At 34.9% G+C, this 14,911-nt stretch overlaps 1 protein-coding gene across 3 annotated transcripts in view; it reads left to right on the top strand.

Annotated features, from left to right (window-relative positions):
• The window catches only part of LOC143231038 (uncharacterized), a 55,225-nt gene that overhangs the window by 38,600 nt on the left and 1,714 nt on the right, over positions 1 to 14,911 (top strand). For 2 of the 3 annotated variants that reach the window (XM_076465523.1, XM_076465521.1), the window contains 4 exons: positions 908 to 972; positions 2,439 to 2,510; positions 6,976 to 7,078; positions 7,406 to 7,472. In XM_076465523.1, coding sequence (XP_076321638.1) covers positions 908 to 972; positions 2,439 to 2,510; positions 6,976 to 7,078; positions 7,406 to 7,472 — 307 coding nt within the window. The remainder of the gene's footprint in view (positions 1 to 907; positions 973 to 2,438; positions 2,511 to 6,975; positions 7,079 to 7,405; positions 7,473 to 14,911) is intronic. The other variant, XM_076465524.1, reaches the window with a different exon arrangement.

The raw sequence follows: 14,911 nt of genomic DNA, 5'->3' as shown, positions 1-14,911 counted from the left end.
ATTTAAAAAGGCTGGTATGGATATAGAAAGCATTAGTAGAGGAGCGAACAAATTTCGACCATCTTCGATCATCGTCAGGTTCACAACGAAAGAAAAGGTTACTGACCGGTAGCTGACTACATGTTTGAAGGCGGTTGTGTAATTGAGTGTAGGAATGTAGAGGGCGTGCTTAAATGTTGGATATATTTATCAATATAGGTATAAAGGTGTTCCTTTGTATTGGTTAATTTTAGGCTTGAGTTGTTTTATAAGTAAGGCTTCTTTAATTTTGCGTTTGTTTATGTTTGTTTCTTTATTTAGTATTTGGGTGTTTTCTATGGTTATGTTGTGTTTATTTAATTTGCAGTGTTCAAAAACGTGTGAAGGTGACTTTTTGTGTTTTTTTAATCTGGTTTCCATTTTTCTACTTGTTTCTCCAATATAAAGTCGTGGCAGTTATCACATTGTATTTTATAAATAATGTTGGTGTTGTGTTTGTCAGTAAAGTGTTTACATAGTATAGACCTTAATTTTGTGCCTGGTTTTTGAGTAAACTTGGTATTAACTGTTATTTCATATTTTGTTACTAATTTTTGCCAAATGTTTTTAGCCTTACTCGTATTTCCAAAGTTTTATTTTATGTTTATTAGTCTTACTTGTGTTTCCAAAGTTTTATGTTTATAAATATTACTCGTATTCTGTAAAATTGTATTTTATATTTATTGATATTTCTCTATTTTTTAAATATCATATTTATATACAATTTATACACAGAAAATTGTGATTTTAAATGCTCTATTCTAATTTCATTTAACAATCACATTTGCCTTAATATTTGTAATAATGAGCCAGGACGAATTCTGAAGTTTAATACATATACACAAAACTTAGAATGTTTTAATATAAATACTATTTTATTCAACAATAGGGTTGGGGTTTATACAGTGAGTTTTTGGGAAACGAACTAAACCTCTTCAAAGATCCTTACTTTAGGTAAGTATTGTTAATAAACATAGATTACTATAAAAATCCAGTTTAGTTCAGTTCACTTTTGGCATGCCATGGCTTGATGGTTAGGGCACTCAGTTCACAACCCAGGGATAATGGGATCGAAAATTGGCGTCATAAACGTTTGCCCTTTCAACCGTGTGGGCTTTAAGTCTAAAGAGTTAGCGGTGGGTGCTTCAGACCAGTTGCTTTTTGTTAGGTGGATAGTTCAAAATTTGGGAAAGCAGCAGATAGCCTAAGTATCTTTGTCATAAACAGAGAAAGCAGAAAGCAGCTTAGTTTTAGTTATTAGGAAATAATAAGTTCGATAATTTCGAAATTCATCATAATTTGGAATGAAAAGTTATTTCATGAATGTATATTTAAATATATTTAGTGTTGATTTACAAAACGTAATAATTTTGCTTGAGTAGCTGTATAACCTTTTACTTGTATTTCACAGCAAAAGTCTGAACCAAATAAAGTTTCTTTCTTTTTCTCTGTTCGAAAAATATTTATTGAACTTAAATGTTAAAAAATAAAAGCTTCAGCCATTGAAGTAGTTACTGTTTATTATTCTAGCAAAAATATAACTTCCTACATATATGCAACTATAATGTTTAGTTAGCCAATATGTAGAATGTATATAGTTATCACTCATACACTCACATACGATTACTTTATATTAAAATGATTTTACAACCACTCCACGTCTTCATAATCCATGTCGTCACTTTCAGAGATACCTTATCTGACGTCTATGTAGTGTGACAATGATCCTGCAGAATAGTTTCCGTTGCAAAAGTCTTTATCGTAACGCTGCAGTGTCCAAAGCACACTACTCCTCCCTGCTGTTTTCCATAATACATCTAATATACGAGGACGACGATTTTCTATCGCCCGTTTCAACAATACAATCACACAATAATCCATAGGTGATTTTACAGTTATATCTTCGTATGGAATTGCAAGAATACTCCTTTCATTTCTAGTTGCTTGAGGTATGTGACGGTTGAAAGGATATCTAGTGGAAGAAAGTATGCACACTTTCTTAGTTATGTTAGGTACTTTTGCCTAGGCCATATCATATGCATGAATTTTTCTATTGACCTTAGTGTTCATAACTTCTCATCTATCACAAGATGTTAAAATTTGCTTACTACGATTGAGTACGACTTGTTGTAAATATCTTTTTGGATGATCCTGGTCCCCATGTTGATCCACATTCTTTCGTTTTCCAGTCCCAATAAGTGCATATCTGTTTCGAAACTTCTAAATCTTCGAACTCAACATATTGTTTTGACAATTCTGTTCTACAGCCACTCTACAGCAGCCATGGTTGTCACGTGGCTTACTGATTTACGCATTCAAAATTATTTTAATATAACGAACATTTGTACATGTAGTAGCTTTTAGAGAGGGAATATAATTATAATCTTATTGTTTGTTTTTCTTGATTATAAATATTTCAGGCTTGGTCATTTATCAGAAGAAATATTCCGGGCTTGCAGACTTGTCGTCGACACTGGAATACATGCATTTGGGTAAGCCACATTAATTATATTTTCGACGTAATATAAATTCTGCTGCTTTTACCATTATTTAAAAAAACATGCACCGTACATTCACACAATCTCTTCTTTCTTCACAATAACATAAAAAAAATAAAATATTTAGATATATATTTAAAATATTTTGCCTCACAGCATTTTCAGAAAACATTCATCGTTAGGCTTAGCTACATTCCTCGTAATTATATTGCTTAAAACTATTTGAAAATAACAACTATAAGCATGTTTCGAATTGGGACAATAACAACCCAGAAAAGGTTAAAAACACCAAAGACACTATTCTGTGACTAGAAGAAGTTAAGTTAGTAATGACTTATTTCCGTTGTCTAGTGGCAAGTTGATTTGAATGCTGTTTACGATACTCTTAATCGATAATAAAAGCTACCAATTTACTTCAGTAGATTTAACTATGTTGCATGTAAATCGTATAAACTGGGATGCATGTAATAAGTCATATTGGGTATTAGTCTTTGTCTCGTCCGAAATGGTTAAATTAGTCCAAATATGATTTGTTTTTGTGTAAAAAAAATACCTGGTTTGATATCATAGATTGAATTTTTTAGTCTTTTACTCATTTTGTGATTTTGATAGAGCTTAGTCTGTGGAATATTGAGAAAAGTTTCTTTATATTTGATGTAAACACATTGAAAAAGTTCCTCATTTACCAAACGAACATCAAGTTTCTTTTCTGATATTCTGATAATCTTTAGATATTCTCAAGGGGACAGGTTTCCAATAAGATCACTTTATTTCAGAATATTACATTTGGGGAGATTTAAAAATTATAGCTTTATTGGATGATCCTGATAAACATTTCAAATCCTACAAAAATAAAACCCAGTTCATGTGTTGTAAAACTACTTTTATCGCACAACAAGTTGTTGTGCTTTCAATTAGTTGCAACACATTCTAAATTATTTAAATTCGCTTTTTTCAATCATATATACATGACTACTCGTATTTAAAAAATCGTAAATTTTATAAATAGATATTGTGTACATTTGAAAATGATGTTCAGTGGCGTAGGAGGAAAATTAAAAATGCTAGGGGACCAAGATTTGCATGACAGAGCGAAGAGGAGGAATGTGCGCCACGGGCGCACCCATTACAACTGAGGTTCAAGGCTCACCCTAGCGCCCTGGAAACTTGGGTTCTCGATTAAGTTTTATTCTTTCTCCTGCTTTTCCTGGGGAGTAATTTCCTGATCTTGATGCATATTTACTGAGACAAATTTAAAAGTGGAAGAGTCTGCTCCACCCCTTCGCAAAACGCAAACTAACGTGGCAGGGGTTTAGTTTAGAGAGAGAGAAATCAGAAGAGTTCTCTCTCCAACTGGGGTGTTTAGGAACGTTGTAGTTCCTCTTCGTCCCCTTACAAGAGAAATTTTTTTAAAATACCCGTGGAATTTTTACTTTATTTTTAATATTTCAAAAATGGAGTGGGGTATTTGTGAGTGAGAGGAAGGATGGGAGAACTGGACGAGAGCAGCGAAAGTGAAGTGAGCCAGACCTTGGCTCGAGGACGGAGTACACTGGCAGCTGGCGAATTGATTTTTAAAATTTACTATGATTGATTTGATGCCCTGTGACTGGGTAAACGGCCCTTTTCAGACTGAGGCTGGGACCTACAGGTCCGATGCCAGAGATTTTGCTGTGGGGGGAAACGGGAGTACCCCGAGAAAACCCACTTTCACGGCCTGGGCGCCGAATAATCTACCCAGACCGTGCCCGGAAGTAGCTGGGAAGAGAAAGGAAAGAAAAAACCAACAACTGATGAACTATGTTGGTGGTGCACCTAGAAACTGTTAGCTGCAGTCTTGTAGATCAGGTGGTAACTTCGTCATGAACTTGTTTACACACTTGAAACCCATTGGTGCAATTGAAAAACGTGGTCTCGGTGGTGGACCTACTGGCTGTTCTTCGGTGAGTTGTTCTTCGCTGGTCTGTGATGCTTTGTTTCTTCTCGATGTTTTGGTTTGAGTTTTCTGCGTGGATGTAGTTTGTTTTTCAGTTTGTACTGTCGCGTCGATGGTTATCTTGGTAATGGTTTGAGTCTGGCTGGTTGTTGAATTCTGTGGAACTGGGATTGAAGTCTGGCATGAACTGTCCTTTTTCTTTGTTGAACTACTGGAACTTAGAGTGTTGCTAACAGTGAGAGTTGTCGTCTTCTGAGTCGAGTTGTCTGAATCTGTCTTCATGTTTCTTCTAATTAGGTCTTGACTCGGCGGTATTTTGGTAGTTTCATGTTGGAAGATTTCCGTTGGTTGCTTGCGATATCTGGGTGCCTTGTTTGAACCATTATTGAGTGGTCGTCAATGTGGGCGTTCGGCTCTAAAATGAAGTATATGATAATAACAGCCGTCTCGTAAAATACAGTCGGCACTGTACTTCGACGTTGTCACTATCTGTAAAATACAGTCAGCACTGTACTTCGACGTTGTCACTATCTGTAACATACAGTCAGCACTGTACTTCGACGTTGTCACTATCTGTAAAATACAGTCAGCACTGTACTTCGACGTTGTCACTATCTGTAACATACAGTCAGCACTGTACTTCGACGTTGTCACTATCTGTAACATACAGTCAGCACTGTACTTCGACGTTGTCACTATCTGTAAAATACAGTCAGCACTGTACTTCGACGTTGTCACTATCTGTAACATACAGTCAGCACTGTACTTCGACGTTGTCACTATCTGTAAAATACAGTCAGCACTGTATGTAAATACAGTCAGCACTGTACTTCGACGTTGTCACTATCTGTAACATACAGTCAGCACTGTACTTCGACGTTGTCACTATCTGTAAAATACAGTCAGCACTGTACTTCGACGTTGTCACTATCTGTAAAATACAGTCAGCACTGTACTTCGACGTTGTCACTATCTTCATGAAGTGTGTGGGATGGTTACTGTTCTTAGAAAAAATTCGATGAACTGCATATACCTTGGACTGTATTTGGGGTTCTAATGTTTGTCTAATTTCTTCTGGTTGAATTGATGGGTCGACGCCCCCGAGGAATACTAAATAAAGATTGACTGGACTTTTAGTGGGGAAACAACTTACTTTAAATTCAGTGTTCCATGGCTGGCACAGATAAATTTGGTCTGCAGTAGCGGCTGGTTGGATAAGGATTCCGTCTAGGCGTAAAATACGGGTCCTGGACGGTTCAATGGGTGCACCAGGCTTGGCTCGGGCGATCAACGTGGCGACTTGGTACGGCGTGAGGTTCGGCGGTAGGCCGTCGATGATTACCGGCGGCACTAACGGCCTGACTGGCGAGGATGAACGTTTCGTTCTAAATAGCACGTTGGCGTAGATATTGGCACGTCTAACTTGCTCAGGTCTCTCTACTCTACTCTCTCATCTGTACTAAAACCATAAACCCCTTCCCCCACGGCCTGGCATGGCCTAGCGCGTTAAGGCGTGCGCTTCGTAATCTGAGGGTCGCGGGTTCGCGCCCGAGTCGCGCCAAACATGCTCGCCCTCCCAGCCGTGGGGACGTTATAATGTGACGGTCAATCCCACTTTTCGTTGGTAAAAGAGTAGCCCAAGGGTTGGTGGTGGGTGGTGATGACTAGCTGCCTTCCCTCTAGTCTTACACTGCTAAATTAGGGACGGCTAGCACAGATAGCCCTCGAGTAGCTTTGTGCGAAATTCCAAAAAACAACAACAACAACCCTTCCCCCAATCCGTTTCTTTTTATTTTATTTATAAATGAATAATTTAGATTAAGCAATTTATCCGTCAAATATTAAAATATTAGTAGAAAGTAATGTCGTAATGTTTTTTAATTTCTTTACAATATTCACCATATAAAGATTTACCATTACTAAAAAACCTAAAGATGCTGTCCCCAGGTGAACTGATGATCAAACAAAAAACTATCCTAGAATATATATATATATATATACATCTCGGGTCATTTTTATAATGTTACTTAAATGTAGCCCCGAACTTTAATCAGTTAATAGTACTGAAAATTTACACTACTAAAGAACACTTTTGCAACCAAGTCAGTTTTTAAAACAATAGTTTTAAAACTAGATTTAGAATTTAGTCACTCTCTTCACCATAAAAGATTCGTGAGCTGTTAAAGTGTTAAAATCCTAAAAGCACAATAATTTAAACTTTTAATAGGTAAAAACCAGAAAAGTTAAACCGTGATTTTGTTAAATTTCCGTTAATATATTCTAGGGCAATTTCATACGTAATTTTAAACGAGAATCATATGTTTAGGTTTATTTTATTTTGTTGTAAACATTAACTTTTTGCGTATGTCTTATCCTTCAATACACGAGTGCACAGTTTAGTTAATGAACAAATTAACAGTAAGGTTCACATTTTATATGTCTGATAAGTTTGTGGACTAAAAGTTTCCATTTCAACCTTTATGTTTTATATTTCACTAATCAATAAAAAATATTTTAACACAGCTGGACCCGTGAAAAAGCCATTAATTATATGTTGAGAAATTCAGCTTCTACTAAAAGAAATGTCGAAGGTGAAATTGATCGCTACATTACTTGGCCTGGTCAAGTAAGTTTACCTCTGCTTCCATCTTGGAAGTTCACCATTCTCACGTAATTTTGTCATATTTAATACCTATGCCATAAGCGTAACGTTTAGTGTTTAAACACTACCAATCCATATATACGTATAAACACACATTCTCTTCATTCAGGCTAGTTTTTAACATTGATATGCTGATTTCTCCGGTTTATTATTTTCTGCTAAGTGTGAAGATATCCGATTTACAATACTGTTCATATATCTGTATTTATATTTTTAAATTTTTAACTTATTTTGTGGAGGTTTATTAGTGTATTTGCACTCTGACCATACATTAGTGATGACTTTCTTTAGGCTTGCGCCTACAAAATAGGACAACTAAAGATAATAGAGCTCAGAAAAAAAGCTGAACTTAGACTGGGTGAGTATTAAGAAATGTATTTCTATCTTTTTACCTATGTACATATGAATACATATATCTATCTTGAGATAATAGCTTTGTACTTATGGAAAATAATTACAATTCTGCTCGGTTTATTTTGCATGAAACTTTAGTGTATAGAAATTTTTGATAACTAAATAAATAACGCTCAAGGTAAGCATAAGTAGTGCTGGAGCACAACAATCACACTCCTGTTAGGGTATGATTTCTCCTGCTCATATATTCACATACGGTATCTTAACCGCGATTGGTTGTGCACACGAATAAACAGGCATAACATGAGAGCGACGCAGCATATTGTCAATGAATGTGGATACACCGACATACACGAAACTTTCGTGCATCATTTTGAATGGTGTAGGTACACTTAAAAAGTTGAAATATGCATGAAACTTACGTCAATATTTGCATCACTTTGAATGGTGTGGATACACCGGAAGAGGTGCGATGTGCAGGGTATTAACGTAACCATTTGCACCAGTTCGAGTGGTGCGAGTACAAAACTACTAACTTTATAACTCTCCTAAGAACAGTCCTCAGAAATATTTACTGGAACCTTATATAATTTTTTTTTTTAATATTCATACAACGCATGATTACCCATAAACTCTTAAAATCAACATTTGCACAGAACAGTCTAGTAAATTCACCAAAAGCTGTCTAGGATAAGAACATTTATGTAGAACTGGCTAGTAAGGCCACCAAAAGCTATTCAAGGTAACAAGATTTATACAGAGCATGTTAGTAAATTCACCCAAAACTGCCTATGATAATTAGTTAAAGTAATAATTATACTTTAGTTGAGTGATATATGTATAAAAATGGTAGGTTAAAGCAAGAAGTGTATATTAATATTCCATTTTAATAGCTTTTTTGAAGGCTTAATAACTGTATTCTTTATTTAAAGTATTTTGTAAATATGTTTGTTGCATTCATTTTCAGTTAATATTTGTGCACATAGTTTTAAGCTGCGGCAGATAAAATGGCTCTGAGTATTGTTTTGTTTTTTATCGAGTACAACCTTTAGCTCATAGCTCCATCATCTCTTCGCTAATTCGAAACATAATTACAATTTTGGACTCAGGAGGTTAAGCATCTTCGGTTTATGTATTTGACCATGCCCAAAGTCTCATAGATTAATTCACTCTAATCCCGCCTTAATTAATAGTGGGCTAGTAAAGATATTCATGAGTAGTAAAATGTAATTGAATATATGCGTACACCACGCTTGCTACTGTTGGCACACAAACATATAGCAAATAAAAATAAACAAAAAGTCACACAGATTAATTTGATCTAATCCTGCCTAAAATAATTACAAGTGTCACAGCCATTTAGGATTTATTCTTGTTTGCACATAAAACCGAAATTACAACTGGCTTTATCAGTAAGTGTAATACTAAATCGTTTTTTTGAATTTTTTTAATTTTATTTTTAAAATCATTGAAATAAATATCCATCTTATATTTAGATAAATTTAAAATGTCTAATCGTTTTTTATGGAATTCATAAATAATCATTTTCGTTCAAAAAAGAAATGAGAATAATGAGTTTTACTAATTTTGATAATTTAATCATCAATATTTATTTCTTAGTCTATTAAAATATCACCATTATTTTTCTTTTTAAAGATTCTAAATTTAGTTCCTTTTACTAAAATCAATTTTTAATTCCTTATGTTTTATAATATTTGAATTACCTCTAATAATAATATTGTATAAAACGAGGCAACAATTTCACTATTGACACAATTACAGGACAGTTTAACAATTTCGTTAGGATTTAATTCTTGAATTCATTTTTTTTACAGTTAAAGAGAAAAGGTATTTTAGGCTTATTATATCTAAAACTGACCTATAGATTATAATGATTTAATAGAGAATATTTCTTCCTTAACGCTTTCGTGAACTAAATCAGCTAAAGTTTAATCAACGTATACTTTACGTTTGAAAATAATTAACATGCAACCATTCAATATTTTTCTGTCTTTATCAGCAATATTCATTCGAAATTGATTCTATGTTTATCGAGATTTAATTAGATCTACAAATAAGTTTTTAATGTAAATAAACTTAAATTCAAAATTTAATATATACACTGCTGGCCAAAATCTTAAGGCCAATGAACATAAAGAAAAAATATGCATTTTGCGTTGTTAGACTCGAACACTTGTTTGAGTAGAGCTTCGAAAGATGAAAATAAAATAAGGGAAAATAAAAATAAAAAACCTTTTATCATTTAACAGGAAAAATTGCAACACTATAAAATTAGCCTAAATACTAGCTGGTTAAAAATTTAAGACCACACTAAAACGAAGCGTCAATCGGTAAAAATATAACGAAATTTAGTCATTCGTATTCCATCATTAGCGTTGTCAACATCTCCCACTGATATCTCTTGTGTTACATTGAATAAAAACATGGCAAAGACGTAAAATGTTAACAGAGTTTGAACATGACAGAATTGTCGAGGTGCAAAAGTAAGATTTCTCTCAACGTGCCAAAGCTGGTGAGATTGGGCGTAGTAAAACTGCTGTTGCAAATTTCTTAAAAGACCTTGAAGGATATGGAAAGAGAACTTCAAGTGATCGGCCCAAGAAAATTTCTCCGGCGTTAAGCAGGAAGATTCGACGGGTTGTCCGGCAAGACATTAGCCGATAGTCGAACCAGATTAAGGCCCTTACGAACGCAGAATGCAGCTCAAGAACAAAGACGGCATCTACGAGAGAAAGGCTTTAAAAACCGTAAACGTCTTCAAAGGCCACGCCTCTTTCCACACCACGAAACAGCTCGGTTAAACTTTGCTGAGAAGCACCAAACATGGGACGTAGAAAAGTGGACGAAGGTTTTGTTCTCTGATGAGAAAAAATTTAATCTGGATAATCCAGATGGCTTCCAGTGTTACTGGCACGATAAGGATATCCCACTGGAGACATTTTCTACACGACACAGTGGAGGAGGTTCCATCATGATCTGGGGTGCTTTTTCCTTCCATGGAACAATAGAGATTCAGATTATACAGGGGCGTCAAACAGCAGCTGACTACATTGGCATGTTGGAAAGAGCATCCTTATTGACTGAAGGCCCTCGCTTGTGTGGAAATGACTGGATCTTTCAGCAGGACAACGCTGCAATCCACAATGCCCGCAGAACAAAGGACTTTTTTCATGGCGAATAACGTGATCTTTTGGACCATCCAACGTGTTCGCCCGAACTGAACCCCACTGAAAATGTTTGGGGGTGGACAAGGGAAGCGTATAGAAATGGACGTCAGTTCCAAACAGTACATGATCTTCGTGAAGCCATCTTCACCACTTGAAATAACATTCCAGCCAGCCTTCTGCAAACGCTTATATCGACCATGCCAAAGCGAATGTTTGAAGTTATTCGCAATGACGGCCGTGCAACTCACTACTGAGATCTCTTGTTGGGAAATTCCTATCCTGTTTAAAACTTTTCTTTGGTATGGCCTTAAACTTTCGATCAGCTAGTATTTAGGTTAATTTTATTGTGTTCACATTTTCCCTATTAAATGCTAAAAAAGTTTTTATTTTTCTTATCTTCATCTTTCGAAGCTTTACTCAAATAAGTAGTTGAGTCTAACAACGCAAAATACATATTTTTTCTTTATGTTCATTGGCTTTAAGATTTTAGCCAGCAGTGTATTTTGACAAAATTCTAAGTTTTGTATCGTTTACTTAATATAGTTATTTTATTATATATTTTATAATATTCCCAGATCGTTCACAAGCAGATCAAACAATTTTTACAAAATTCTCAAAAATTAATCTCTTTTTTTTACCTTTACCTTTCTTTCTTATGTTAAACTTTATAAGTGTAAATCCAAAATAAACGTCTGATACAGATATTTTGCTTAAAGAATCAACACTTTTGTTTTAAATATTGGTTTAAACCTTAAGGATAAAAGTTTTGTTTTTATCAAAAGTATGTATTCCACTCATTCAATTAATAAATTGATATTTTGTACTATCTCTAGAAAATAATTTTAATTAAACCTTAAATGCAAGGAATTTGTTGTTTATCCTACATTAAACAGAAGATGTGTGTGTGTGTTTGTTTTTCAAATAGCAAAGCCACAAAGGGTTATCTGCTCAGCCCACCGCGAAGAATCGAACCCCTGATTTTAACGTTGTAACTCCGAAGACACACCGCTGTACTAGCGAGGGGACAAACACAAGATAATAGATAGTTTAAATAACCCATTTTACATAATGGTGTCTAGGTGTAAATGCTAAAATTCCATAACGGCCAAATAAGTTAGGCATCTTGAAGTATTGGAAATAACCTTGTCGTAAACAGAAGTAGCATATTTAAGTAACTGACAAATAGCTAGCTGGACTAAGAACTGGTATATCATTGTAATAGAATATTCCCGAATAGGAAACTTATTAAATAGTAAATAAAGGAGAAAGGGCGGTTAAATCAACACCTTAGCATCATTTTCCACTAAATAAATATATATATATACAGAGATGCCAACCATTACTATTTGAGCGTAATCATTACGATTTTGGTGTATACATTACGACTATACTCTCATACAAACAAATATTACTTGTTGCAACTCCCAAATTATTATATATTATATAGGCCTATACAATAAAGTGATAAATTGTTCCCCTAGGGCTTGAAAGGGGTGAAAAGAAAGTTCCTAGTGAGATACAAATAAGTTTTGATAATAAATAAAAGACATAGTCCAAATGGCTACTTGCGATAATTATGTTTGTGCTTGAAATAATAAAAAATATTTGTATCTCCGACGTCTACCAATAGTTTGAATGCTGTGCTTTTCCATACTGAGTACGTGGGAGGAATCCATAGTTACGTCATCAGTGCTTATCAGCCAATCAGCGCTCGCGTAGATGGGTATTTCTCATTTTCTAAGCAGCATAGAAACATCAATCCGATCGTTCACAAAATGGAAAAAAAAGAGGCCTCATTCACCAGATTGTCTTGCTTCTGGCAAATTTAAAGGACTAAAACTGTGAATCAAAAATTTAGGAAAGAGTATAGTGCAAAATAACCTGTCATTGCATCAAAAGTCAGTGACAGTCATGCGTTTTGTACAGTTTGTCACATCAATTTTTCTGTGGCGCATGGCGCGATAAACGTTTGTTCCAGACATACAAAATCGGCATCTCACCAACAAAAGGCTGATGCGAATACAAAAACGATGCAGATAACGACATTTATGAGCAAGAATTCAGAATATGAAACCATAATTGCAGAAGTTATGTTCACGCAATTTGTCGTTGCTCATAATTTACCCCTAGCTGTGGCAAATCCTGCAGGACATCTATTCCGAAAAATGTTCCCCGACTCTGATATAGCGAAAAAATATAGCTGTGATAGAACCAAAACTACAGCCATTGTACAAATGTTGGGTTGTAAAGATGAAAAAATGATTTCAAGCATACTTAATAACAGTGTTTACAGTTTAGCCACAGATGGATCAATAGACATGATAACTCAAAACTTTGTCCAGTGGTTGTACGATATCTTGACCCTTTGCTTGGAAAAATTGTTTGTTCTCTTTTGACAATGGTGGAATGGAAAGAAGCTTCAACGGGAGAGAATATTTTCAAGCTTTTGGACCACAAACTGACAAAGAGGAAAATTCTATGGGAAAACTGTCTTAGTTTTTCTTCAGACACTGCCTCAGTTATGTCTGGTATAGGTAAAGGTGTGATGGGACACATCTCAAGACGACAGCCTAGCATTTACTTCATGGGCTGTGCCTGTCACCTCATGAATATTGCTGCCTAGAAAGCTTTCAGAGAACTGCCCTGCCTAGTTTCTGATATATTGATAGATATCTACTATTTTATGGACAAAAGTGCTAGCAGAAAACAACATTTCAAAGAGTTTCAATGATTGTATAACAAAGAAACAAGACAAATTCTACAACTTGTTAACACAAGATGGCTATCACTTGGGTGTGTCTCAACAGAATATTGAACATGTGGAAGCCATTGAAGAAGTATTCTCACTGTGAAAAGGAAAATCTAAATTCAAAAGGATCTAAACGTGCAGCTCAGTCAGGCAGCAAGACTTTAACAGTCAGGATATCCTCTCAGCCACACAGGTACACAAGACAACAGTCTCTAAAAGCAGACAAAGAAACATTTGATATAACTCAATATATAGGCACTCTGATCTTGAACTAAAGAAGAGACAATCAATGATAAAAGAGAAGAAAACTACAGCTAGCAAGGAAGTAACCAAGAAAAGTTATGAGCAGAGTAAGTTAGATAAGTTAACAGTTTTCTTGGACAACAAAATGAACTTGTTATTTTGTCTTTTTCTTCGATCTGCAATTCCTCTATTTGAGCAAGCCAATTTGATATTGCAAAGAGAAGAACCTTGCACACATTATGCATAGAACTATGATTACACAGGTTAAAAATATACTTGTCAGATACATCAAGCCAGAATATCTTGAAGGCAACATCACTGAACTTGACTACAACAATAAATCCTTACACAAATCTGATGAGGCAGTTTCTATTGGAAATGCTGCCAAGGAATACATTGTTAAATATGAAAAGGACCTGATCAGCTTCTACACCAGTGTCAAGAAATGCTATATTGTAGCTACAAATTACATGATGAAACATTTCCCTCTAAATGATGAACTTCTGACACAAAACTAAAAGTCAGCAAAGATTTCTCTTCTCTACGCTTCTTCACAGACAGGTATTCTGTCCTTGTCAATACACATGAGCACGACACTATTCACAAGTTGGAAGGGCAATATTTGAACTATCAAATTAATACTTTCTCAGAAACTGTCCTTCAGTTGAATGTTGACAAGTTTTGGGTTCAGCTGTCTACAGTTAAGAATGGAAATGGCAACCAGAAGTATGACATTCTGTGTAGGGTTATGCTTGGAATTCTTACAATCTTTCATTCTAATGCTGATAGTGAAAGGATATTTAGTTTAGTGACTAAAAACAAAAGCAAGTTCAGACCAAACTTGAGCACCTCAGTTTTGAGCAGTATTATAACACACAAGATGTGTATGCAGTCAAATGGACAATGTTGTTATAACTCCCAACCATCCAGAGACATTCTCATGAAAGTAAAGGCTTCAACAGCTGCAAAACTATTACAATAGGTGTCATAACCATGATATAAGGCTTTTTCTGCTTACTGTTTGTGCATGTTAATTGTTGTTTTACCAGTATGTTTGCTACTTTGAACTAAATAAGACATAATTTCAAAAGAATTTTTTTAATTTATTTATTAAATACACAAAACACAGTCATAAATGAGCAATCTATAACAGTAATAAATAATAATAGTTATAATAATAATATAATAATAAACAACTAAGAGACATTGGTCAGGCCTAGTAGCCGTAAATGATAAAGGGCTCTGTCTAGAATCATTACGCTC

This window comes from Tachypleus tridentatus, chromosome 10, assembly GCF_004210375.1.
Source record: "Tachypleus tridentatus isolate NWPU-2018 chromosome 10, ASM421037v1, whole genome shotgun sequence".
Taxonomy (NCBI): domain Eukaryota; kingdom Metazoa; phylum Arthropoda; class Merostomata; order Xiphosura; family Limulidae; genus Tachypleus; species Tachypleus tridentatus.
The sequence above is the reverse complement of the archived record's forward strand: the minus strand, read 5'-3'. Positions and strand labels throughout refer to the sequence as shown.